The 27,577-nt window shown below is 36.1% G+C and overlaps 2 protein-coding genes across 2 annotated transcripts; one reads left to right on the forward strand and one right to left on the reverse strand.

The window, feature by feature from the left end:
• Nucleotides 1–298: 298 nt before the first annotated feature.
• Nucleotides 299–3,567, reverse strand: LOC110758491 (Pseudouridine synthase family protein). Its single transcript, XM_021960363.2, has 10 exons — nucleotides 3,058–3,567; nucleotides 2,902–2,973; nucleotides 2,605–2,763; nucleotides 2,466–2,513; nucleotides 2,286–2,366; nucleotides 1,577–1,690; nucleotides 1,351–1,452; nucleotides 1,040–1,151; nucleotides 807–853; nucleotides 299–704 (listed from the first exon to the last, which is right to left on the reverse strand). The coding sequence occupies exons 1-10, from the start codon at nucleotides 3,436–3,438 to the stop codon at nucleotides 345–347; spliced, it is 1,476 nt and encodes a 491-aa protein (XP_021816055.2). The 5' UTR covers nucleotides 3,439–3,567; the 3' UTR covers nucleotides 299–344.
• Nucleotides 3,568–15,750: 12,183 nt separating this feature from the next.
• Nucleotides 15,751–20,706, forward strand: LOC110758489 (serine carboxypeptidase-like 13). Its single transcript, XM_021960360.2, has 15 exons — nucleotides 15,751–15,940; nucleotides 16,049–16,197; nucleotides 16,893–16,969; nucleotides 17,088–17,213; nucleotides 17,387–17,489; nucleotides 17,685–17,722; nucleotides 17,806–17,893; nucleotides 18,985–18,998; nucleotides 19,160–19,246; nucleotides 19,327–19,485; nucleotides 19,618–19,689; nucleotides 19,784–19,908; nucleotides 20,080–20,193; nucleotides 20,296–20,350; nucleotides 20,440–20,706. Exons 1-15 carry the CDS (start codon nucleotides 15,822–15,824, stop codon nucleotides 20,521–20,523), a joined length of 1,410 nt encoding a protein of 469 aa, XP_021816052.2. The 5' UTR covers nucleotides 15,751–15,821; the 3' UTR covers nucleotides 20,524–20,706.
• The last annotated feature ends 6,871 nt before the right edge of the window (nucleotides 20,707–27,577 follow it).

Raw genomic sequence — 27,577 nt, forward strand, 5'->3', positions numbered from 1 at the left:
AAACTAAGCCAATAATGTAGGTCATGGTCAACTCGTTTACTCTCCTCCAGGTCCTTGAGACGTTGTTTATTACAAATCCAGGTACAGAGAATATCTTTCTGATGACCAAAATTAGTTGCGTCTGTCACAAAATTTGCTTCTTGGAAAATATATCGTAGTTTATTGCACCGGAAAATTCTTAAGAATTCCTCGAATATCCGAATAAAGAGAAAAGAAGATGTCAAGGAGGAGGATTATGCCCTGCAACAAATTTCCCTTCATAAAATATGCAAGTTAAGGCAGCAATCAAATGACAAAATAAAAGAAAAAGATAATAGATTCAACAAAAAAATTTAAGTTATAGCTTAAGAATTTGTAATATTCCAACTTCTTTGCATGAACGAAGGCAGAGGAGCAACCAACTCTAGGCTTTCTAATTCTGAAAGATCACTATCTGAATGCAGTTTCACATTTTGCAAAGCCAGATTCACATCAGGCAAAACCATTTGCTTACAATGAAGATGCAGGCGGGGATTCTTTTCGGAGACACTTCCACTTTCCATATTGAGATCAAAAGGGAGGTTTTTTCTCTTGGGAAACTCCTCATCTGAATGACATTCATTATTAGACCAAGCTAACGGTTTCCAGTTCCTATGAGTTTGCCACCCATACTTGTAGTCTCCAACTATCGGTGTTCGCAGAACCTCAGCACAGTGTACACGCAGCTGCAATGCTCACACATGGTTAGAGGAGTTGTTCACAGAGAAAAGTGACTTTGTAACTAAGTAATAAATCTGCTAACAAGTGCTTAGTTTTCTGATCCATACCTGATGCTTTCGGCCAGTAAGAGGGGTTAGCTCTAACCATGTGTAACCTGCACAATCAATAGTGGAATATCAGAAGCATATACTCAGAGGGCAATATTATTTGTCAATGAATTTGTACAAGAAAGCTGCGCCAAAATATCTTCATTCATGATTGTTTGGAGCCAAATGTTGAAACTAAAACTGCAGCATGTATTGCACGCTTATGTGCAATGGCAAAAGAGTTTGTTGCTAACCAGGACATGGTGATCCAATTACTTTGTACTTTGTAATGGCATGCTGAGATGGCAAAGTTTGTGAATCGTTCACAATTGTAATTCGATCTGATTTACCATTGTCCACTACCACCTGAAAGCAATCAAAGCCCCAAAATATTATAAGTTCAGTATAATTGTAAATTTTATACACTTTTTATACACTGTTATTTGTTCAATGCATCACTGAGACTACGAGAAACCACTTAATCACATAGAAATATTCTAACTGAATTTTATTATTTTCTAAAGAGACTACGAGAAACCACTTAACCACTCAAGAGTACTCTAACCTTTCCCAAAGGTGCTGAGATTAAACCCTTTCGTTGTCTGGGAGATCCAATGACAAGTGCCCAATACCTTCTTTGCAGAATTCTTTTTGCATCATCAATTACCTTTAAACAAATACAAACATGAGGTAAATTGACATGTAACAGAACTAACAACCTAGCAACTTGATGACCATGCATGGATCCTTCCAGAAACAAGCACCAACAGAGAGAGTGGACATTTACTCACATCATTTGATGCTCCAAAAGTTTTCTCGCGGAAGATCGAATGCAAAACTGTCGCACTTGTTTGTGTCCTTCCCATCACCAGGATACCACTACTATCTCTGTCAAGTCTGTGTACCTAACAATCACAAAGATTCTTATCCAAGAAAAAAAGAAAAGGAAAAAGGCAAAAACAAACAAACACGGAGCTTGTTCAAGGAAGATAGATAATCGATACATCCAAGCATCCATAAGACTGCTGTGGAAATAGAAGTTTCCATGCAAGTATGCGCTTGATACAATGATTGAGATTCTAATATAAAGTCTATAAAACTAAATTTTCCGTTAATCAATTCTTGCATTCATTGAAATAAAAAAAAAGTTCCTGTTTCCATTCTGTCTAGGTCTCATAATGACACAACTGTTTACCAGCCCAACCAAGCTAAGTTTGAGGATGCTTAACCTGGAATCATGAAGCAATATAGCTCACAAGTGGCTCCATCTGGTTGAACATGAAATATGCGAACAAGCTGCTAGTCAATGAGTTGGCTAGAGCTTCTCAATAGTGGCTTGAGTCACATGCAATGAATCTCTCTTTCACTCCATACTCACTCTAGATTTTACTATTACATGAAAGGTCCCCATTCAATATTTTAGAAGTTCAACGAATATACTGCTTACGATACAGCTACGACAATGAATTCTGCACAAGTTAAGGTTTCCTACAAACTCACCAGCCGAGGGGGTTCTGAGAAGTCATAACTTAAACAAGCAGCAGCCAGTTCATCTAAACTTCTTTTGATGCCAATACCACCCTGTGCAAACACTATATAATTCAATATGTGGGAATCAAATTAAACTACTAACAAACCAAGGGTACGACAATAACCTTCAATGAAGTATCAGTAACTAACCTGAACAGGCATTCCAGGGGGTTTGTTGATGACAATAATGGCTGGATCCTAATTTCAGGAACAAAAAGATGTGTTGGGTAAATTATTGTAAGCAAGATAGCCAACTTAAATGGACACAACAGAGATCAAAGTTATGAACCTTATACAACTCGAGGCTACGGATAAAGGTGACTTCTTCTTCACTACAATGGCACTCCTTTTTATCATTGGGCAACTCTTGTTTATCATTGGGGAACTCTTGCACAGAAATAGGAAGATGTATTCGATCTCCTACATTCATTGAGTCTTTAGCCGCAACCTTTGGATAAATTAAAATCAGAAAGAGACCATTCCCATATTATTACAAAAACCAAAACTCTATCAATTTAATTTCCCTGACAAAAATAAATACATAAAAGCCCAGAAAAAGTATGAAAGTAAGAGCAATATCAGTTACCCTTTTAAGTGGGCGCTCAAGTGCCTCAACACCTTCACCAGAACACTCCATGTCACAAGATTCTCTTCGAACCTGCAAAAGAAATCAAGTAAGCTACTTTCCAATTGGATTTCAAAAACCCATCTCCAAAATGTACTCAAAAACCCATTTCCAAACCTGTCTTAGGCGAAAGAGCTTCTGAACGAGGCTTCTAGGAAGTTCCGGGCAGCACCGAGTAACCCATTTAAGCGCCGTGGTAGTGGTGGAGGTGGTGGAGGCAGTGGCAGTGGCAGTGGCAGTGGCAGTGGCAGTCTTCGTAATTACATCTCTGCCGTATGAACGATTGCGAGAGAGCTCCTTTCCCAAAGCGCTGCCGTTTATGGTGGCAGTAAACGGAGGTAAAGTGAACCATTTTTCACCGCGCTTTTCTCTGTCTTCGTGAAATGTTTCAGTGGTGGCGTAAGATCGCCAGTTGTGGAATGCTGAGATGCAGAGCCTCGCCGCGGAGGACGGTGGTGGCCGGAGGAGGAGCCGGCGGAGGAGTATAGGGCCCACCATGTTTGAGATTTTGGGGGTTTAGGCCAAAGTTGGGGGTTTTCACTTTGCTTTCTCGTAAACCCTTCGGTTTAGTAACCGGGAAATTCGTAACGTTCTCCGGTGCCCAGTAAACTGGTATGTCTTATGGGCCCGGTCTGTCCATGTTCGTTATAGGCTTAATAGCCCCAAGTCCAATTAGTCGAAGGCTAATGGCTCGTTTGTGACTGTTTCTTTAGGAAATACTTCTGCTCATAAGAATATCTCCAGCCTTGGCACAAGACTGGGCAAAAGGCCCCCCAAGGCAGCCCAAAGATGCTCCAGCGGAAGAAAAATGGCCCGGGCAAATGATGGGTCCCATCAAACTGGGCAAGCCCACGGGCAGATCTTGCCTGGGCTGCTGCCTGGGCAGGATGATGCAATGCTGACGTCATAATGACGTCAGTAACCAAAAAAAATTGAAAAAAAAAGGAAAAAAAAAGGAAAAAAAATACCAAAAATTCCAGAATAGTTTTTAATAAATACGTAGGCATATTATTTACTTCCCACACTAAAAACTCTATACAAATTTATCTATTCATATCTCATGTGAATAGTATTTGTTATTGTCTTAGCCTTCCAAGGGTGGAACCAACTAAGGCAAGGCTGCCACTATTCACGTGAATAGTGGCAGCCCTTGCCTTGCCTTAGCCTTGCCTTAGCCTTTATGGGTGGACTTGCTCTAAGGGCTTCTAATAAAAGCACTTTTATTATAAAAATCTTGAATTTTCATAAATAAAAAATCCATGTGCTTTTTGGAAAATCACTTGGGAGTGCTTCTTGAAGAAGCACATAGCAGGTGCTTCTTCAAAAATTGCTTCTATGACCCAGAAGAGCTTCTAAACTTTGCTGTCAAATGCTGTTAGAAGCGCTTTTAGTTGTTAGAAACCGCTTTTAGCATTTCTAGAAGCACCCCCAAACATGCCCTAATAATGCTTGGTAATTATTTATTTATGGGCTTTTTATAAATAGGCCTATTCTAACATGACATTTTATACAAAAATCCTTAGGTCTCGTTTGATTTGCGCAAGGATTTAATGAGAAATAATTTCCCAAACTTGGCCCTGAATACTCAATCTGAGCATGCCATGCTATATGTCCTCCTCTATTTGTCCATTTAGAAGTGAAAACATATTTAGAGGGGCTTAACGGTCTGGCTTCGATTTTCAACAAGGATAAAACTCAACAGAAGGAGAACAATTAGGGCACCAAAACTTGGAGATCTTGAATCTCCAGTCATTTTAGAGTAAGTCAAGTTTTGAAGTATGAGAATGTTGGTTGGTATGGTATTAGGCTAATGCCGTTGTCATAAGAGGCTTTATGTAGTGTGAATGAAGTCTTCTTGGTTTAAATGAGTTTTTTGTGTTTTGCCAAATTTGGTTTGAATGAGTTGGATTCTGTCTTTTCATCACGCTCTCATCTTTTTATTTTCCCTTCCATGGTTCCGTTCCGTGGTAACCAAAAGAAAAAGTAAATTCAATGGTCAACTTATAAATTAGTAATCAATCCATCAATCACCAGCAAATCTCACACCTAATATTAATGTCACACAAGATTTTTTTTTATAGATAATGAAAAATGCAATTGAAGAGTCGTAGATACTAATTTTAGTAATTTTAGTTTTTCAATCAGTGGGGAGAAATATCTAAATTTAGAAACTCTTTTACGATTGGGATGAAAAATTCCACTAGACTAAACCTATAATGCATGCAAATAAACGCTTGGGATATATGCTCTCTTTTTTTTTTTTGGGAAAAAATAATGGGAGTCTCAACATATTGTCAAGTGGTTTTGAGTTTTATTTTTTCATTGACATTTTCAATTAGTTTTAAGTTATTAAAGCGGGCAAAGTGATCATAGATGTTGTTAATATAAACATCTTATGTTGTTAGACAATAATTTGAAACGAGAAACATGCTGGAATACACAAAATTTAATTTCGCCCCCCAAAGAACCCAACACACTTTATAAGCAGGCCTCCAGGATGAGCTGAAAGAAGTGAAGAGGGCATTGAAAGCCACATAACTCTTGCTTGTTTGGATGCAATAACAGGCTAACCATACACAAGTTTTATTGCATTCTACTCTTGATCATGACTGAAGTAATACTTTTGTGAATTTGATATTGTTCTTACTCATTGTAATCACTTGTCTCATTATCTGTGTACTTAATCGAATTTCGAAACATTATTCTTGACAAATACAAGCATCACACACACATACAACAATCTGATAAAAGCATATCCAATAAAAGTAAAATTCAAATTTAAAAAATAAAATAAAATGGTGAAGCTAGCTTAGGGGTGCATGATAGTGGCACCAGAATACCCGTGGCCAACACCAGGGCTGGGGCCAGAGTTGTCTTTGATTTGATCAGGTAGAATCCGAGAATGCAGCCTGCCTCTGTGTCCTCCACCACCTTTGCTTGGCCCTGAACTCTTCATCATCCCAACTGACAAACCCTCCATTGTCCCTCTTTCCTTGGTCAATGGCCGAGCTTCCATTAAACCAACAAGACTAAAACTCAACAGGAGGAGGAGGAGGAGAACCAGACGAAGACTGCGAAAGCCTTGAGATCTTGGATTTCCAGTTCCAGCCATTTATTTAGCACTGCAGAGCAATATAATTCAAGTGCTTCAAAAGTTGCATTCAGAAAATGTCTTGGATGGTTGGTTTAGCTATGCTAAGAGGCCTTTTTATAGTATCATATTGGAAGCTCATGTAATTGTAAGTCTATTGGTTTAGATAGCAACAAGGGTTACTTGTTATTTATTTATTTGTTTATGTACCTTTCACGTACATTGACTCTATATTAGGTCTTTATCAAGGAAAACGAACAGTTGATTTAGGAGGAAATGCATTATGGCACACTACCATTTTCTTCTTGTTGCCATTTCTGGTTTATTTCAAGTTGGAAATTATACATGTACTTTTGAAATAGATTTCCATCCATGAAAGGCAGCACCAATTAACAATATAGAAACAGTTCTTTAATTTTTTATTGGCTTGTCCAAGCCCAAGCCCCAAAGCCCCTTGGGATTATGAGAAGGTTTGTTGACCCCTCCACATGATTAAAATCAGCAAATGCGGTTTTGCAGCTCGACCCACGTTACTCTTCTCTTGTTTCACGTTGTGACCCCCAAAAGGCAACATTTTCTTCTCTCTCACGATATGGGAAAAAATAAAATAAAATAAAATAAAATACATAACGATCATTCCTCTTATTTGTGTTCTACGCCAAAGATTAATTAGAGATCAATTCGACCACCTCTTGATCGCATGGTATGAGTCAAACGTCCACGACAATCATCTACAAATTACACGTGTTACATAAACTTATAGTTAATTTTATATGTGTGAGAGTTCAAATTGTTTAAACAATTTTAGGTGTTAAAGAACATCCAATTCAAAATCATTATTAAAGTAATAACATTAAGTGAATAACGTTTTATAAAACTCTACCTATTCTGACATGAAATAAATTCTCAACATGCGTCTTCATTTGATCACCAGATAAGCATAGTGTGCTGACCTTTTTTCCCCCTAGTCGACATCAATTCTCTTCATTTTGGATACGTACGTAACAAATTTAGGACTTTTGATGTGTCACGAAATAATGACAATAGTTCTTCTAGCTTGCTTACTTCCACAACACTAATTTGACTCCAGAGCTTGGTGAGCACAGTATCAATATGATGGGGAAAGCCACCTCCAAGAAACCCATCAAAGTGTTACTACACAAGCAATTAATATTGCTTCATGCAAAAGCTTTCACTGAGATTTCATTGATAGACTCAAAGTCGTCACTCTGCCGACAATTCCATATCCAATTGATAATGTACTTGGTCTCTTTCGAACTCCTAGCAAGCACTACGGAAAGATTTCGTTCATTGATGGCCATCCTCTCTAAAAACTGTGGAATTTTACCAGAATGAATAATGTACACAATAATAAGTTAGGTCTCCATACTTCCAATTTGAAGGATCTCATGTAATGCTCCTTAAAAAGCTCAAAATTGATGGGTGTTTACTATATTTGGTGATGTGTGACAACGTACGTACAGGGATGAAACCGATTTAAAGGTAGCAAGTTCAAACTATTTGGTTAAAGGACAAGAATGCTAATGGTTGCTGACAAGTATATAAGTTTTTCCTTTATGATAAAAAAAGTATAATTACATAACTATAAAAGAATGACATTACTAGAATATTGTCAAAACAGTTTCTTTTGTCACACCGAATGACACCGGACAAATGGAGAATAAGAGGGAAAACTACAAGTGAACACTTAAAGATAAACAACTAGTCCTGCTACATCCCGGAATCGGCTCCGTCGTAGCACGATATTTTCCGCATTGGGCCCCCCTCTCTACCCTCACGGTTTTGTTTCTAGGAATTCACGATCAACTTCTCAGTGGGTCACCCATCCTGGGATTGCTCTAGCCCCAACTTGCTTAACTTCGGAGTTCCCATGGAATCCGAAGTCAGTGAGCTCCCAAAAGGCCTCGTGCTAGATGGAGGTGGGCATGTACATATAAGGCACATCACCCCCTCTCCGTTGGTCGATGTGGGATGTTACAAGTCCTTATAAGGACTCCACCAAAAAGATAAAAACTAGGAAACAAGAAGAAACCATTCTTCTCAAGAGTCACATGCTATAAAATTCACTACAAATATATGGATGCCATCAGGAGCGGATCCACAGAGGAGCAAGGGTGGTCAATTGACCCCTGCAACCTCTGAAATCCTCCATTAGAGCAGCCAAACTTAACCCTCGCAAGGTGTCCGACGAAATGCCCTAAAGGGGCAACTTGTGTGCAGCTTCAACCTCTTTTTTTTTTTTCCTGCTTGACGTCAAAACGACGTCATTGCACTTAAGTTTTTATTTTTTAAACCTGGCCAAAACAATGTCGTTTTGGCACAAGTTTATAAAATTATAAAATTAAAAAAAAAAAAAAAAAACTCAGCAATTGCTGCTATGCTGCCCGATAATTCCCCCCCTCCCCAAATGAGTTTGAACTCATTTCTCACTTTTCAAGTTCTCAACCCTAAATCCCCAACCCCAACTAAACCAACCTTCACCCAATTCAACGGTGGCTTCCCCCACAAATCCGATGGCGGGGGCGACAACAACAAATTAAATAAGTCACCCCCAAATTCAATTTGATTTCAAAGGTGGATTTGTCTCTCAAATTTGAAAGTATGTTATCCTAATTTCTTTATGCTTTAATTAATTAATAAAGATTTTTATATGTTTTTGTTTTTCTTGATTAGTTGTTGTTGTTTGTTGTTAGGTTTTATTTTGGTTTGAAAGTATGTTTGTTGTTGTTGTTGTTGTTGTTAGCTCAAAGGAGATCATATCGGAGAGCTCCTAGAATAACACACCTCCATCATTATCATGTGGACATCTTTATTCAAATAATTGAGTGGCAACTTGCGGAATTAAATCATCGCTTCAGTAAGGTAAATACTGAGTTACTTATCTGTTTGACATATTTGAGTCCGAATGATTCATTCATAGCTTTTGACAAACAAAAGCTACTTCATTTTGCTGAATTTTATCCGCAAGATTTTAATCCCTGAGATCTCTTGGCACTTGGAAATCAACTTAGGATTTACATTAATCATATGAGCACGATGACCGATTTTTCTCAATTGAAAGGGATTGGTAGCCTTGTAAGAAAAATGGTGGAGAAAGGGTTACGACAAGAACATGTTAGATTTCTTTAATATGCGTGTTCAAGATCTTTCACACAATCTGAAATATGTAAAGACATACCTAGTGCCATCTTTCTTGAGTATACGACCTCTGAACTCATTCAACCGCAGCAGCAATATCCCAGCAAGAACAGGAACGGCTCAAGACTTCTGCTCTCTCTTAGAATTTGTTTCAACTCTCTAATTATGATGAGATTAGGGTTAAAGAACATGTCTGATGAGAGCAGAGCCTTAAGCTTATATAGGGCTAGGTCAAGTCGTCTCTACTCATCACCGAGGGCTGACTTGACTAATCTTCCAAGCCCACCAAAACGGTTCATGCACAAATGAAATACATAGGACCCCTTAATAGGCTTCAAAACCTTTCCTTATTTCACAAGGTTTTGGGCCTCAAGGTATAACCTAATTTAAACTCTTATCAAAACCTGATATAACTTAGTATCTAGTGCACCGATCTAAATAGGAAACATAACAGAACATACTAATGTCTTGTTTTTGCTAGCTAAACTAAATATGCTTAAGCAAATGACTTGAATTCCAAGTGGTTAAAAGCATTTATCCATGTATCCGAGATCCTAAGTTCAATTACACCCCTCCCTCAATATTGTTTGTATATGAAAAAAATAAAAGTAAAAGAGAAAACCCTAAGAAAAAATGCCTTAGTTGTCGTCCCCTTTGGGGGTTGGCGGCCTCCTTCCCTACCTCATCCTCTCACCTTTCATCCCTTCTTTTCTCCTTCCCTCCCTTTTCCCTCAAGATTGTTAGTTTATTTTGTGATGTGGAAGCAGTTGTTGTGAAACGATGTCATCTCCATGATATAGTCACCGTATTTTGGCCCATGTACACAAGGAGTTGGCTCCCTTCAATATAGTTTGGAGCTCTAAAGAAGGGAAGATGTCTGTTTGCATTGGGTTTGGATTTAGCCAGTGCGGGATTATGGGTTTAGCCAGTATGGCGCTGTGATTTTCTTCGGGTTGCCCAGAAGATGTGGAGCGATGGTCCTGTCTCTTATTTCTGTTTTAGACTAATAATTTTCAAAAACTTTTTAGGAGTTTGCTGTGACTTGCTTTCTATCTAGGATTTTTATTTCTTTTTAGCTTTTGGCTTTCGATACGGATTTGCATTGTAGGTCTGTGAGTACATGTGCTTCTGGTTGCTGGATCGGGGATTTAGTTATTGTTTGGGTTGTGTGTGATTCTCTCAAGATCAATTCAACATGTTGTTGTGTTTGGTCACCGGAGAAGATTTACCCATATTCGACACATAGTTGCTTTGTACTTTTGTTTGCTCATCAATAATACACTATCGCTTATTTTAAAAAATATAAAAAAAAAATTAAAAAAAAAAAACTTAAATTGAGCTCATACATGAACAAATAAAATAATAATGTTAATTTACGTAAGTAGAGAATCAAAACATTCATATCTATGTTGATGTCCATATGACGACTAGTCATTTTCCTTACTAATTTCATTCAAAACTTTTGAGACACGTTATCATTCTTTCTTTTTTATACAATTTAATTACTAATTTCTCAATAGTTTTCTCGGAAAAAGAACTTTTTTGTTCTTGTTTCTTCTTCTTGGAATTAATCTCACGCTTGTTGTTTTGTTTGTAAGTTCATTTAGTTCTCCCAAAACCAAAATATCTGCTCTGTGCTTCAGATATCGGGTACAAAAATTCTCTTTGTGCCATAATTAACGTTACCGATGCTTGAATTATGCCACGATGAAGAGCTACACGTGCCAATCATTTTGCCGTTTACAGTTGCACCCATAAATTTAGGATTCTATCTTCTTTATATTAGTATCGAGGGCAAAGAAAGATAGTTATAAAAATGTGAAAGGGTAACGTTTAGGGCTGAAGAACATTAAAGTCTTAAATTGGAAATTTGATAAAATAAAATAAACTATATAATGGATGATTCTACTACTAATAACATTAATGCATTTTGCATAAAGTTTCACACATGTCGAATTATGCATACAGTAACTATAATTGAGTTGGAGTCTATCGATATTGATTATAGTGGACCGCCGTTCTTGAATCACAGCGGGCCAATTTACTTGGCTTGATTGAACACGAATTGACGGAGAGGTTCAAACTCCAAGCTCCCCACTTATAATGGGGCATATTGTTGATAGTTTTAGGCTACCGAACACTTGGTACAGAATGATCTCTATACAATTTATGACCAAAAAGGCAGGAAAGATCTCGTAACAATGTAGTACCGATCCCCGATTTGGCAACATGAAGAGTTGGGAATCTAATAAAAGCAAAAAAGACAAACTGATGGCTTCGTTGATTATTTCCATCACTTTATTATTGCCTAAAAGTCCATGTTTTCTGCACATGTGGTGACTAATGATTTCTCATATCCTTTGGGACAATTGACTCTTTAAAAGGCAAATCCCAGATGAAATGTATAAAAAGGAAATGGCCAACCTTGGTGGGGTTGCATCTTCTTTTATGGTATCTACTTTTTAGTTAAAATTTAGCTAAAAACACACAAAAGCTATTTTAGAAGCTCTTTATAAAATTTCAACTTCAATCACACTCTCTAATTTAGAGACATAAATGCTATAATATTTTTGTTTTTGAGGGAGAGATAATTTTTTAATTTTTTTAAATTCAACATAAATAGTCCATCTCTATAAAAATAAATTAATATAAAAAAATAGGCAATATTAATTAAAGGTTTAAAATATTCATTAAATAAGGCATCATTAAATTCTAGGGTGTCACTAGGAGTCCATTCTCTTTCCTCAGATTTAGGAGCTCCTAGAGGTCTCCTTATTTTAGAAGTTGGATAGGGAATATGATTGGAGGTGGGTTTTCTCACTTCTTATCTAAATTTTATCTAAAAAGGTGATTTAGGAAGTCTATAGCATCCACAATGATGCTCTCTATTTCTTAGCTAAAATTTAGCTAAAAATATCATAAAACTATTTTAGGAGCTCTCTAAAATATTTCAACTCCAACCATACTTCCTAATTTGGAGAGTCATAAATGCTATAACTCTTTTTGATTGGTCCATCTCTATTAAAAAATAAAATAAAAAATAGTTAGCATTAAATAAAGATTTGAAATACTCATTAAATAAGGTAGCATTAAATTATAGGGAGCCACTAGGAGTCCTTTCTCTCTCCTTAGATTTAGGAGTTCCTAGAGGACTCCCTATTTTAGGAGGTGGATAGGGAGCATGGTTGGAGTTGCATTTTTACAATGCCTCCATAAAATTTGTCTAAGGAGGTGATTTAGGGAGCCCATTGTGGATGCTCAGATTGATCAACAACATTTGAATTTGTCATTTCATTCCTGATAATAATATTAATACTAAGGTTAAAATTTATAAATAAAAATAAAAATTAAGCATTGACATATTAAATCCATTTCCTAACGATGTATGTACACTATATATATCATACGTTCATGGTTAGTCAAATCAATCAGTTATGGTGATGTGTTGCATTGTCATGTCTTTGTGCCGTCTCAAGGGCTACAAAAGATCCCCTAATTTCCAACTCTACACTCCTAGTTCTACAATTGGGAAGCTCAAATGCACAACAATAAATAGAGATTTTTGTAGATGTTACATGAACTTATACCTTAGTTTTAATTCGTCACCTTAAAGAAAATTTTAAGAGAAATGTCACCTTAATTTTTCAAAATCCATGATTTGTCATCTGACTTTAACACCATCCAATTTTCCATCTATTTTTAAGGGTATGTTAGTCTTTCAATTTTCAAGGGTATTTTAAAAATAGAAAAATCATTATAAAAATAGGCTTAAATTAAAAAATGGTCCTTGTGTTTTAACATATTGGGCAATTTAAATAATGTGTTTTCAATTTGTCTAATTCGGTCATTATGTTTAGGACCGTTAGCCAATCTTGCTCATTTCATTAAATTTGTTGTTAAATACACATGATAAACTTGTGTTTTAACATATTGGGCAATTTAAATAATGTGTTTTCAATTTGTCTAATTCGGTCATTATGTTTAGGACCGTTAGCCAATCTTGCTCATTTCATTAAATTTGTTGTTAAATACACATGATAAACTAATTGCAGCAGACTCCCTACTTGGTTCTCTATTTTGGAGAACCAACTTTTGGCTCGCTACATTTAGCAAGGAGGAGAGAGAAAGTGAGCTTTGCCAAACTGGAAGCTATGCAAGAGAGAGAGAGAGAGAGAGAGAGAGAACAAGAAAGAGAGAAACATGAGAGAGAGATAGAGACATTTGGGAGGTTGGTGGGGTTGGTTTTCTACTTTTCCTTTTAATATATTTGATTTGCAAGAAAGAGAGGGAGAAAGAGAAAGAGAATTTTTTTTTTTTTAGATTTGCCAAAATAGAGAACATTGTTGGAGGAAACACCTTTTAAGTAGTTTTGCTATAATGACTTTCTAAATTAAGGTCACATTTTTCTTTAATTTTTCTTTACGATGACAAATTGAAATTGAGGTCTAAGTTTATGTGACATTTCTACAAAAATCCTAATTAAGCATGATATACCCTTCATCAATCCTCATGTATCATGTAATTTTTTTTTCTTCAGAAAATACTACAAGGAGCTTCCATTACTTTGCACTAATAGGGAAAGGACATCCATTTTCCTTTGAGACAAATCAGAATCTGACACATATTTCAAAAGTAACGTATTGAAAAAAAGGAAGAAAAAAGAAAGGATTTCTGCATATATATCATACTGTGATTTATTTGAGATGAATGACTCTTTATGTGTGCAGAGTAAGTATTTCCGATAGAAAAATATCATTTGACTCGCCTTTCATGGTGGTGTCTCTTTAACAAACCGAACTTTTAAGTTTATCATTTTCCAAAAAAGGAGCCGCCTCTCCCAGGTTCTTGGCATTTGGGATGAACCTAATTAAGTAGACGCCACTTTAACATGATTTCAATATGTCCCATCTATCAGAAGCTCATGACCTGGAGGGTGTATGTTTATCAACAATGTACTGAGATTTTGTTCTTAGAAACTTAATTTCCATGCTACATGCATACTACTCAAAAGTCCAAGCTCTCTCCCCTTAGCTAAAAGCACTATAAATACACCCCCAAACTTGCCACTCTTTAACTAGAAGGAAAACCTAGTTCTAGCTAATAATTATTACTACACCAAAATGGCTAGAGCTCTCAAGTCTATTGCCCTCTTCTTTATTCTTCTTCTTGCTTCTCTCCTCTTAAGCTCCAAGCTTTCACCAACAGAAGCTCGACCGATGAAGACATCACGCAATGGTGTCGCTAGAGAGAATGTGGGCTTCTTCACCAAAGTGGATAGTTCAGGACCAAGCGACCCTGGTGTTGGACACAGATCTGTGAGCCTTCAAACTGGTCTAGCAAGTGTCAAGAACTCTGGCCCTAGCCCCGGTGAAGGCCATCATTGACTAGGTCCTTTGCATTCACCAGTGACTCTTTCCTTGACTGTTGCCTAAAAATTGTCCACCAGATGATCATACTCTGCGCATATATATTGATATATATAATGAGTTAGTATTATATGTATTCGTATAAATATATAATTATCTAAGTTCTGTATAATTGCCCGAAATGAAGGCATAATGCTATTATCTCTCATCTCCTATACTAGTACTGCATATATATTATACTATACATGTATGATGTATCAGTGAATTACTTATGTATGTGTCTCCTAATAAGTGCATATTTTTCAAGTCGACTGTCCTTTACTTTTCTCTTTATTGTTTTTCTAGTATCGACGCGTGTTCTAACTTGTACCAAAAGAAAGAGTGTGAAATTAAGGACATACAATAATAAGAAGAATACTTTTGTATTAATAATTAGTGATTAGGGCTCGTACGTAAATACACAATTTTTTTATGAATAGGATTTACAATTAAAGTTTTTTTTTTCAAAAAAATATTGACAAAAAAACTTTACCTTTTTTCATTAGGAGTGCATTAGTGTATATAATTCCAATGCAAAAATTAAAGCATAGCAGCATTCTGGTCTCGGACATCTCTATCAGTTGATCAGCACTGCACATATATCTTTCTTTCAAAAGATACCAACTTTACCTTATTCAAAAGAAAGTTTGATGAAACGTTGGGCTAATAATGTATCATTAAACCCGAGATTACTAAAAGTTGGGCCACTTTATATCAGCAAATCCTCTTACTCGGTAACCTTTCAAACTCAAAACCCTATATCATATTGGAGAACCCAATCAAGTAACCACAACGGCCCCGGAACTTATATCCAAGTTTCATTTTAGTCGTCTAATTCGTTTTTGAGTCATTTCGGTCCTTACGTAAGCAAAGCAAAAATCATGCAAAAAGTCATCATCTGGATAATCCATTGAGAAGCCTTACCATTTGAACAACAATCAAAAAGAGGAACAGACCATTGGTGGCGACCATTAGTTGGAACTTGGATCAAAACACAGTTCAAATTCAGTGACAAGCATGCAATGTGGGGGCCACGAAGTACACTTGCGGCTGAAAAAAATGATCACACACAGTTCAGCTTTTGAATTAGGCGGGTCTCCGTAATCACGAGGATTCACCCAATGCTCTGTGCCAATTTGATCACGTAACTCTGTACACAGTAAAGTGATAAAACCATCTATGAAGAATTAAGCCTAGCATCAACTTCTTCTAGTGCCACAAGCACCATGTTGCCACAAGCACTTCTTCTGGTGATCCTTATGAACATTAATGTTGCATCAACGTCCAATATCATCAAAACGCTACCCGGCTTTCGCGGTGACATCCCCTTCAAACTTGAAACTGGGTTGGTATTTTTCTTCTTATAACTATTATTTTCTACTCTGTTAATTACTTTACGTTAATACAAAAGATGACAATGAATTATATAATTTATGACTTCAATTATATAAAGGTACGTGGGAGTGGGCGCCATGGATGATGTGCAGCTATTTTATTACTTCTTTGAGTCTGAAGGGAGTCCAGAGTATGATCCTCTTGTTCTTTGGCTCAATGGAGGACCTGGTTGTTCTGCCTTCTCTGGCTTTGTATATGAAAATTTAGGTACCTTATTATATTTTCCACTCTCTGCATCTTTCAGAGGATATTATTCTATTTTGGAATTTTATGACATTGGTAACAGACCACAAGAAAATCTTTTTAAAATAAAGGCAAAGATTAAACAATAAAACAGCAAAAATCAAAGGTATGTCAAGTAGGTGAGATTTGCAGTGTGAAGAAAGCTATGGAAAGGATGTGCTCTGTTTTCTCTTCTTTTTTTGGTGTATTCTTCTGGAGGTCAAAGAACACAAGCACAAACAACATAGCAACTAACCTGGCCCAACCCAGAATAGGGAAGGGGGACCATCAAAAGCAGTACTTCTCAAGTTAAAAGCAAGCCCAAATTTGGCAAGAGCATGTGGCAATTATATATTCTAGTTGTTGTTTGATGAGTGTTTAGTTTTTTTAGTATGTTGTGTGTGTTATTTTTTGCCAAATTTAGGAAGGGAAAGGGGGATTTTCTTACACACGTTGTTAAGGTGCTGTGGGGATTCGAACTTGAGACCACTGGTTTGCAAGTCAAGTTTCTATTCCACTGGGCTAGACCCTGTGACGTTTATTGTATATATTTCATTAATATAATTATTTTATAATTCTGTAGTTTTTAATATACATTTAGTTGCAATCTGTCACAAATATTGTGTTAAAACTTTACTTATTAGAATTAGCCTCACCATTTAATCCATACTTTGTTGCAGGTCCACTATCCTTTGACTACTTAAATTCCATTGGCAACAAGCCAAAATTAAAGTTGAATCCATACTCATGGACAAAGGTGGGAGACTTCAGTTGCCTTCTAGGTGTTTGTGTTTATGTCTTTGTATGTGATCAATAGAAACCTTTAAGTTTTTAAGGTTTTGTTAACATTGAGAAGAACAATCTACAACTTTCAGGTTGCCAACATAATATTTGTAGATGAACCTGTGGGCACTGGATTCTCATATGCAAAATCTTGGGAAGGATATAGCAATATCAGTGACACATTATCAGCTGTACAAACATATGAATTTCTTAGAAAGGTGAGGATACAATTACCTACAAGGATTCTTCTAGCTAAGGCTTAGTTCATGCTCAACATTAATTCTAGTGATTAAGAATGGCTTCGGAAATCGACATGATCGGCTGTTCGAATTTAAAACACTCTTCTTGCATCTAGCTTAGCTACATTGTTGTTTACACTGTTGTGGTGCAGTGGCTTATGGATCATCCCAAGTTCTACAATAATCCACTTTATATTGCTGGAGATTCTTATTCAGGCATAACTCTTCCTATTGTCGTTCAGGAAATATCTGATGGTAAGTTGGTAACCCTCTTAAATTTGACCTTTTGTCAGCTTCAGCTACTAAGAACTGAGAGAAGGATCAATTATGCAACCTTTAGTTCAGTATCAAATGCAAATATATAGCAGATGTACACACAAGGCAAAGTTAGTTTCTTAGTTGTGGATCATGAGGTATTGATTTGGGTTTATTTTATATATTTTTATTTAGGTAATCGAGATGAACATTTGCCACCAATGAATCTCAAAGTACATTTTCTGCCATTAGAATTTGAATAATTTATATCGTGTTGTAGTTAATAATTTCCTGACCATAAATATATTGGCTGCAGGGATATGTGATTGGCAATCCAGTGACAGATACTCAAATAGATAGGAATTACATAGTGCTATTTGCTTATCTAAAAGCACTTAGGGCTAGTTTGGCATTGCTGTGCTTTTAAAAAAAACTGCTTCTGCTGTGCTGCAAAAATAATCAGCTGTGAAAAAAATCAGTTAGGCGTTTGGTAAACTATATTTGAAAAAGTGCTGTCAGTAATCAAAGTGTTTGGTAAATTTTTATTAGAATTGCTTTTAGTGTGTATAATGACAAAAAAGGACATGAATCATGATGAAATTATTTGTTGTTTTCTTATTTCTTTTTCTACTTTAAAAAAAAAAAAAACCATTTACTCTACATTTTTTTTCTTTTTTTAATTTACACTTTTTGAGTCAGAATTTTTTCGTCTCTTTGCATCTCTTTTTTTTTATTGGGAACCCCTTTTTTGGTTTCCAGATTCTGCATCTCTTTCTGCTACTCCATTTTCATCTTCTTCTTCTCCTTTCTCCTGTCATCTGCTTCTTCTTCTCCTTTCTCTCTGCACATTTTTTTTTTTCAAAAATTTTCTCTTCTACTCCTTGTTCTATTTTTCTCCCTTTGCCCAGAGAAGTCGTCCTCCTTGCACGGTCGTCATCGTCGTCTATAATCCAAGCTGTGGAGTCTTCGTCGTCTGTCATCGCTGTCATCGTGGTCTGCCATTAGTGCTTGTCTGTCATCGTCGTCGTCTACAGCCCTTGGTCGGAGGTTGTGGTTGTGGTTGGAGATTGGGTGGGGTTTGTTGCAGACGACGAATAGAAAAAGGGAGGTTGTGGTTGTGGCTGGAGCTTGGGTGGGATTTGTTGCAGACGATGAATAGCAAAAAGGAATGAAGAAGAAAATGGGAGTCTGCAGAATGGGGAAGAAGAGGAGTTTGCGTTGCTTGATTGTATTGGAGGGACAAGGACTGTCTATTTGAAAAATAAGTGAGGGCATTATGGGAAAGTAAAACATTCATTAAAACCACCGGTTAAATTTTTTTTTAAGCAGCTTTTAAAAGCTGGGTTATGCCTGCTTTGGAAAAACAGCAGTCATTGACCGCGATTTTAAAAAAAAGCTGATTTCTGATGTTTACCAAACACCATGGGTGTGCCAAATTTTTATTAAAGCTGCTTTTTAAAAAATTTCAGCGGGGCCAAACGCCACCTTATACCAGAGGAACTGTACCAGGTGAAATACTTACTGATTTTGTTGCTTCATGTTGGATTCTGGTTCTTCAAATCATTCTGAACTATTCTGACATATCATCCAAATCTGCTGGAAAAAATCTGAACCTTGAGTTATTTATGTAGTGATTTTTAAATGTGGATGTGATTTTTATGTTTTGCAAGTCAATGAAAAGAAACTGCAAGGGAGAATATGTGAATGTAGATCTAAACAACACGTTATGTGTGGATGATCTTGAAGTTTACAACGAGGTGAGTGGGAAGAAAATAAATTCTTAGGTTTCTGCAAGTAATGTGGGATCAAAATACTGACTTTACATTTCAATCGGCAGTGTATTGAAGACATACAACTTGAACAGATATTGGAACCTGTCTGTTCTGTATCATCGCCAAAATCAGCAGGGTCAAACTGGTTTGCAGAAGATCTTGTTAACAAGGATTCCGTAAATCTCCTCCTTTCTTTTCCTCAACTTCGTAGGCCATGGTGTCGGGTTAGTCTCTCTGCGCGCGCCCGCACACCACACAATGCATAGTAATAACTTCTTTGTAGGTTGTGCCTTACTTAGTGTTTGTTGTACTAAATGTAAACTTTGAGTCAACATATCTCCCTTGTTTTAAGGTAGAGTTACAATTATCTCTTCTCTTATATTTGGGCAAATGACAGAACTGTTCAAGATGCTCTTCATATTCAGGAGGTAATCAATAGTTCATTTTTTAAATATATTCTTCAGATTTTTATGACTGACATATCACAGTACTTTAATTTTGCTTATCTTAAATGACAATCAGGGAAGCATTAAGGAATGGGAGAGATGCAATAAGACCTTACAAGACTTATATATATCTGATGTTTCCTCTAGTCTTGTCTATCATGAGAACCTCATAAAACAAGGCTATAGAGTTCTGATTTACAGGTACTATATGCTTATAATTCTGTCCAGTGTTTTTGGTTTTAGTCAAGCATAAAGACCCAAGCAGAAAGCCTTATTTGTCACCAAATGGAGGGAAAATTCAATTACAGGAACTCAAAAAATCTATTCATTCTCACAATATCATTTCTGAACACAAAGCTTGTCTATTAACAGTGGTGACCATGACATGAATATTCCATATGTGTCTACTATGGGTTGGATTGAATCTCTGAACTTGACTGTCGACAGTCGTTGGAAGCCATGGTTCCTCCACGGACAGGTTGCAGGGTTGGTATCTTCTATCTCATCTTCTTTCTTACTTTGTATTGAGTTTAATCAGAAAATCAGATTACAACCATCTCATAGTTGTGCCTTTTTTGTTCGCTTTAGATACAGAGTGCTGTACTCAGATAAAAAGTACCAGTTGACATATACAACTATAAAGGCAAGAAGCCAAGAACCATCATGGACTTAAATATTTTTCATACTACAATTTGCTTGAGCAAAAGCTGAGACAATGTTCTGATTTTTCAGGGAGCCGGTCACACAGCTCCAGAGTACAAGCCTGAAGAATGTCTTGCTATGATAAGTAGGTGGTTGGCATACTACCCTCTCTAGTCACTAAAAATTAATTGAAACTTGGTGATCTTTCACCTATTAACTAGCTTAGCTATTAAGGTCTGCAATATTTGTGTGCCCCAGCTTCCTTGATGTTGCAGCTGATAGTGCTTTGATAAATAAATTTGTAAGAATACTGTCACTTAAATGTCAATGTTATTTTTATGTTGCAATTCATTTGTGTAAGATGTGCATGTTCTCGAGTATATATCATCCTATTATCTAGCATATGCATCTAGAATTCACACATTTCTCTGCATTTCGCTTCATATGGACCCTTACAATAATCTAACGATTTAAATATAACATATCAAAATTAAAATAAATTTTAGTTTTAATTTTTTCCGAAACTAACGTTAGCCCTGTTATCTGTCTCTGTCTTTCTCTCCCCTTTCTCTCCTCCCTCTCTTCGGCTCTACCAATCCCCACTTCCCAGGAATTTCTACTATTCTCCCAATTAGCCCTGTTATCCCTGTTAACAAATCATTTCTACTGCTTGGTTTGTGTCTATGGTCTGTTTCCTCATCTGTGAAATCTGGAAATCGCGCTGCAAGTTTATCTTTGAAGGTAGGAATCTAAATCCCGTTAGGGTCCTAAATGTGGCAACTGAGGCAGCTCTAGAATTCCGAGCCATCTCTCCTGTTCCTGCGGCCCGCGAAACCAAGACCTCCACAGGGAATATGTTGGCTGGACCCCTCCCATCTTTGGGTTTATTAAGATTAATTTCGATGGGGCTTGGCAGGCTTCAAACTGCATGGCTGGGTTAGGTGTTATAAGAGGAGATGATATGAGAAACTTGGGTGGTGGTGGGCTAGCCGAAAAGAAAATCTGCCCTTGAGCTCTATGTGCTGAAGCTGAAGCTGCTAAATTTAAGGGTGCTTTTTTTTTTTGGGATATTCACTATTATACACAATATAAGAGCTCAAATTATATATAAAAAAACCTATATGAAATGGACTTTAGAAACACACCCAAAGCCCATTTACAACATAACAAAAACTTCTTTTAAATTACAAAACTATCATTGATTTCTTAAAACAAACCCAACCCCAAAACCTCATAAAAAAAACTCAAAATACTCAATAGGGCATCAAAGTAATTTAATAATCAAAATTAAATTTAATATGGTCAGCTTTCATTTTTTGGGTTTGTTTATAGAAATTAAATGATGTAAGGTTTATCTATATTATTAGTGCTACGAATGAGTATATGACTAAATATCTTTTTTTTTTTTACTTGGAATTTGATTGAACCATTTCATAATTGAATATACTAATGAAAATAAGAACCTAGTGAGTGAGCCAAGAACTTGGAGAAATGCCACGGAGAGCGAGCCGAACTCCCAAGTTAGGTCACGTTTACAAGAAATAAGAAATTTCCTTATTAAGGGTGTCTTTTTATGATATATCATGAAGTTTCATTGTTTTACCTTATTGAGGGTGTCTCTTCCTGATATTTATCATGAAATTTTATTTTGGTTACATATTTATCACAAAATTTCACTGTTTCACGTAATTGATTAATGTTAGTTTCATTGTTCCACCTAATGGCTAGGTGGGAATGCAATTTCAAACTTATTTCCTCATACAAAAAAAAGGGATTTATTTTAATTTAGTATCACGAACTCTAACCTTTAAGGCACGTTTACACATGCACTCTCAATTTTAATAATTACATACCTTAAGCTTTTCAATTTTGTGTAATACGGTTCCTGCGTTAACCTCATCGTCAAAATTTATGTTAATTGCTTGCGTGACAAGCTTGGGTCCCACCTATTCACTTCTTTCAATGTCAGTTGAAGGGTATTTTGTTAAAAAATGGTTTGGTATTAATGCGTGTAATGTGTTCTTCATAGGCGGGAAGACACCAATTACCCGAAAATACTCTTCAAGTGATATCGAAATAAACGAATAGGTGAGACTCATGCCGGCCACACAAGCAATTAACGGAAATTTTGGTGTCAAAGTTAATGCTAGAACCATATTGCAAAAAATTGAAAAGCCTAAGGTATGTAATCGTTAAATTGAGAGTGGAGGGGCAAACGTGCCCAAATGGTAAGAGTTCAAGGTACTAAATCAAAATTAACCCAATTTAAAAAAAAACTTATTTCCAAACTCCTAAACCTTGAACTAAACGGGCCCTAAGTGATTAATGTTACCGACACTTATTGAGGGCGTCTTTTTATGATATTTGTGGCGAAGTTTCACTGTCAGAGCACTTCCACCCATTTGTCATGGCAAAAAGTAAGGGGAGGCAAGGGGAGTTACTGTTCATGTGAATAGTATCTGCCATAGCAATTTTTTTCATGGATTCCCACCTATTGCCATGGCAACCCAAGGGCAACCACTATTCACATGAGATATGAGGAGAGGAATTTGTATGGAGTTTTGGTGCGGGAAGTGAAGAACATGACTAGGTATTTATAGAAAAAAAAAATCTAAATTTTTTGGTATTTTTTCCTCTTTTTTTTTCAATTCTTTTAGTATTTAAATTACCTGCTGATGTCACACTAACGTTAACTTGCCTTTAATTCGCCCTAACTCGGTAGAGCCCACCTCTTGCCAAGACAGGATTTCATTGATGGAATGGGTTTTGGGATCTAGGGGCCCTTTGGACTAAGCTTGCCGCTGAAAGTGCTCTTACATCTAATTTATTAATGTTATAGTTTGACCTAATTGATGTTACCGACACTTTTTTTTAAAATAAGGAAATAAAAGAGTTACAACAACAAAAAAACCTCCTGGACAAGAGATCCCAAGAAAGTCAAAATAAAAAGTAGTTACAACAAATAAAGGAAGAGCATGCTCTCAAAGATGAGAAGGGGAAAGGTTGTGGCCAAACTTGGCTAAAAAGTTATGGACACGTATTGAGGGTGTCTTTTTCTGACATTTGTCATGAAGTTTGGAATGAGCGCCAAAATTATAATCTTTTAATATCAAAATTGACTAGAATCCGAATTCCTCTTCCAACTTGCACTCAAACAACCAATTATTTCAATTGATTTTGGATTATTTGAAAGAATTACATTGCACTTGAAGAAAATGCAACCTTGAAGAATACATCCAAATAGCTAAATAAAGTATTTCTTGTGTGCTTTGTGAGAAATTCGAAACTTTGAAAGAATGCAACAATTTTATTTTTATTTTTTAAAAGCCATTAAAATCAGGAAAAAAACAAAACAAAAAAACCAACATGGCAATGACTGCTTCAGTTAAGGGAGAAATATCAGCAAAAGAAATCAATTTTGATACCTAACTAAAAAAGGAGAAAGCACGTGTTTTTGGTTAGAAGAGCAGACGTTGGAATGGGTGGTAGGGTATTGTGGAGATTTTCTGCCAACTAAAAATATTCTTAAAATATTAAATGGGAAGTTTAATTAAAAAAAGGCTTTTTATCACAAATGGTCTTTGACATTTACGAAATTATCACGAATGGTCCTTGAGGTTTTTTTGTGACACTAATAGTCCTTAACGTTTGGACTTTTTATCACAAATGCTCCTTGCCGTCAAAAATTCTGTTAAGTGTATGATGTGGAAGATAAGTGGAGCCCACATGTACAATCACATCGTGACATGTGGATTAAATAAATAAATAAATAAATTTTTTTTTTATGAAAATCCATTAAAAAACCATTTAGCCTCTCTCTCTCTCTCTCTCTCTCTACTCTCTAAATGATTTTTTAATGGATTTTCATTAAAAAAAATTATTTATTTATTTATTTAATCCACATGTCACGATGTGATTGTACATGTGGGCTCCACTTATCTTCCACATCATACACTTAATAGAATTTTTGACGGCAAGGACCATTTGTGATAAAAAGTCCAAACGTTAAGGACTATTAGTGTCACAAAAAAACCTCAAGGACCATTCGTGATAATTTCGTAAACGTCAAGGACCATTTGTGATAAAAAGCCTTAAAAAAAAGAATTAATTATGAAGTTAACATTGTTGGCATCTTGCGTGATCTCATCGGGTTGGGATACTAACGTGGACGACTGACACTGACATCCCCATGGAGAAAAACTTTCCTGGCACGGTGGTGTCCGTGTCAGGTCAGCATTACAGGTCAGTATCCCTAGCCAATGAAATGCTGCCAGCTGTGAATCTTTTTTATTTCCTTTCCCTCCTCCCTTAATGCTCTCCCTAGCCCGCAAGGAAATAAAAAAGATTCACAGGTGGCAACATTTCATTGGCTAGGGATACTGAGCTGTAATGCTGACCTGACACCCCCGTGCTAAGAAAGTTTTTCTCCATGCGGAAGGAAGTGTTTCTCCTTTTTGTGATATTTGTGACGAAGTTTCATTGTTTCATCAAATTAATTAAAGTTAATTTCACTGTTTATCAAATTTTTCTGTAACCTCCTCTCTCTTCTTCTTTCTCTCTGCCAGTCCCACACCAGAGACTTGACGGGTTTTGGCTTGGAACACAAATCCAACAGGCTACTTGAGACCAGCACTGTTTCACCTAATTGGTTAATGTTATCAACACTTTTTAAATTTTAAAAAAAAAAGGAAATAAGAAAGTTACAACAGTGAAAAACCTCTTGGACAAGAGTCCCAAGAAAGTCAAAATAAAAAGCAGTTACAACAGATAAAGGAAGGGAAAGGGCAAGGTTTAGGCCAAGCATGGCCAAAGCTTATGCTAAAAAGCTACCGACACTTAGAGGGCATCTTTTTCATGAAGTTTTACTGTTTCACCTAATTGAATTTTAGAATAAGCGTCATACCAAAAAAAAAGTTAGAATAAGCATCAGACACAAAAAAAAAAAAAAAAAAAGTAAATAATTTTGCTTACCACTTTAACACATAGTGTATCTCATCACCTTTATTAATACTTGACATGTGTCTATAGGCATAATCATGGTTAACTTTTTATTTTGTATTTATAGAGCCATGGTTTTGCATATGGACATGTATCAAGTATTAAGAAATATGATTATTTATTAATAATTTAAGGACATCTCCAATAGCCTCTTCAACCATTTTGGGATGCTCAAATAGGTGAGCTACGTCATAAAACATCTCTCCAACAATCTTGTCAAACTTGGTCATCAAAGTTGCAACCTCTTTCTATCTCTTCAAGATTGGTAAGTTGACTTTAGCTCTTCAAAACATTTAAGGAAAATCAAAACCTACCTTGAAAATGTTAAAAACATGCATTTTTTCTTCTCAGATAAATACATAGACATTTTTCACTTTTTTTCATTTTTTTCATTTTTTTTTCCATGATATTGCATTAATTGAATTGAAGAGTCTATTAGAGCAAAAATTATTCAAGTAGCAAATAAACATTTTCAAATTGCCACACAGGTCAACATACTTTAATTTGAAAAGTTTAATTTGCTACTATTATTGGACCCTAAGAGTGGGATGATTTATAAACTTTTCAACACTTGACATGTGTCCATATGATCAAAGTAGGATGATTTATTAATAATTTAAGAGTAATGGTAAGCATACATCCATTATTAATGTTGTGAGAAAAATAATTTATTAATGTTTTGATTTTGCCTGCATGTTTCGCTTTATAACGCTTAGACACAGAGGCGGGGCTATGCAAAAGGGCAGGCTGGGTGCCTGCCCAGCCCAAAATTTTTCTAAATAAAAAATACCTATATGTTATAAGCCCAGCCCAAAAATAAAAAGAATTAAAAACAAACCCTACCCATATGTTGCCCATCCATGTGGCCCATCTTTTCTCTCATTCTCTTCAGATTTCTTGTTTCTCTCTCTCTCTCTCTCTCTCTCTCTCTCTCTCTCTCTCTCTCTCTCTCTCTCTCTCTCTCTCTCTCTTTGCTACAGACAGCAGCAAGTTTCTCCCTTTTTTCTTTTTTTTTTGGGTCAAACTCTTCCTCTATTGACTACATCTTCTATTATCTTGGGTGGGCAACTTGGCAACAACATCTTCTCCCCTCCTTTTGTCAACAAGGTATTATTCTCATTCTCTCCTTTGCTATATATTTTTAATTATAGTTTTAATTTAAAATTGAGTATTCTAGGGTTTAATTAGGGATGAATTATAATTTTGAGATTTTGTTGAAATCAATTAGGGCTTTGATTAGGGATGAATTATTCTAAAGCTTTGATTTGAGATTTTGTTAAAATTGAGTATTCTAGGGTTTAATTATGGATGAATTATAATTCTTGGTTTGGTTTTGTTGAGATGCTATTATGACAATTTGTTTGATTTTTTGTTGGTATGTTTGATTAAAATTCTTTCTAAATATTATTCATAGGCTATCTTTTATCATGTCGGATCACAATCGGAATCCCAAGAGAACAAAGAATTTGTTGTCTTTTTTTAAGAAAAAGAATGATGGGTCATCATCTAGTACATTGCCTTCTAGCATATCTTTATCTACTCCAATATGTGATGAGCAAAATCTTCTTGAGTCTCCCATTGTCGAGCCTCCAATTGAAAGAGTTGAATCTCAAAGAGTCGATGATGATGATCATGATTTTAATATCAATTATCTTGAGCGTGATCCAAGATTACGTCGTTTAATATGCAAATATCTGGTGAATGAACAAGATAATGTGCGAAGAGCATATATTCTTTTAGGACTATGTCAACCCGAGTTAGAAGATTATCCAAGCCACTTAGAAGGGCGGGACTTTCGTCGATTTAATAAAAAGTGGTTTGGCCAATTCACTTGGCTTGAGTATTCAGTTGCTAAGAATAAGGTATTTTGTTTTCCTTGCTTCCTTTTTGACATGAATCAGTCACACCCAACCTTTATTATTGATGGGTATAAAAAAATGGAAGAGAATTGGTGGGAATCAATGTGCATTTCAACATCATGTGGGCAAGCTAAATTCACCACATCATCTTGCTATGCAAAAGTGGATTAGCTTAAAAAACTCATCTCTTCATATTGAAAAAGTGGTAGATAAGTAATCAAAGCAACAAGTGATGGACAATCGGTTGCAACTTACGACCACAATTGAGAGCATTAGGTATCTAGCAAATCAAGCATTGGCTTTTCGAGGCCACGATGAATCCGTTGACACATCTAATCGGGGCAACTTTATTGAAATAGTAAAGTCTTTTG

The sequence above is a fragment of the Prunus avium genome, chromosome 8, assembly GCF_965620075.1.
Source record: "Prunus avium chromosome 8, drPruAviu1.hap1.1, whole genome shotgun sequence".
In the NCBI taxonomy this organism is placed as follows: Eukaryota; Viridiplantae; Streptophyta; class Magnoliopsida; order Rosales; family Rosaceae; genus Prunus; species Prunus avium.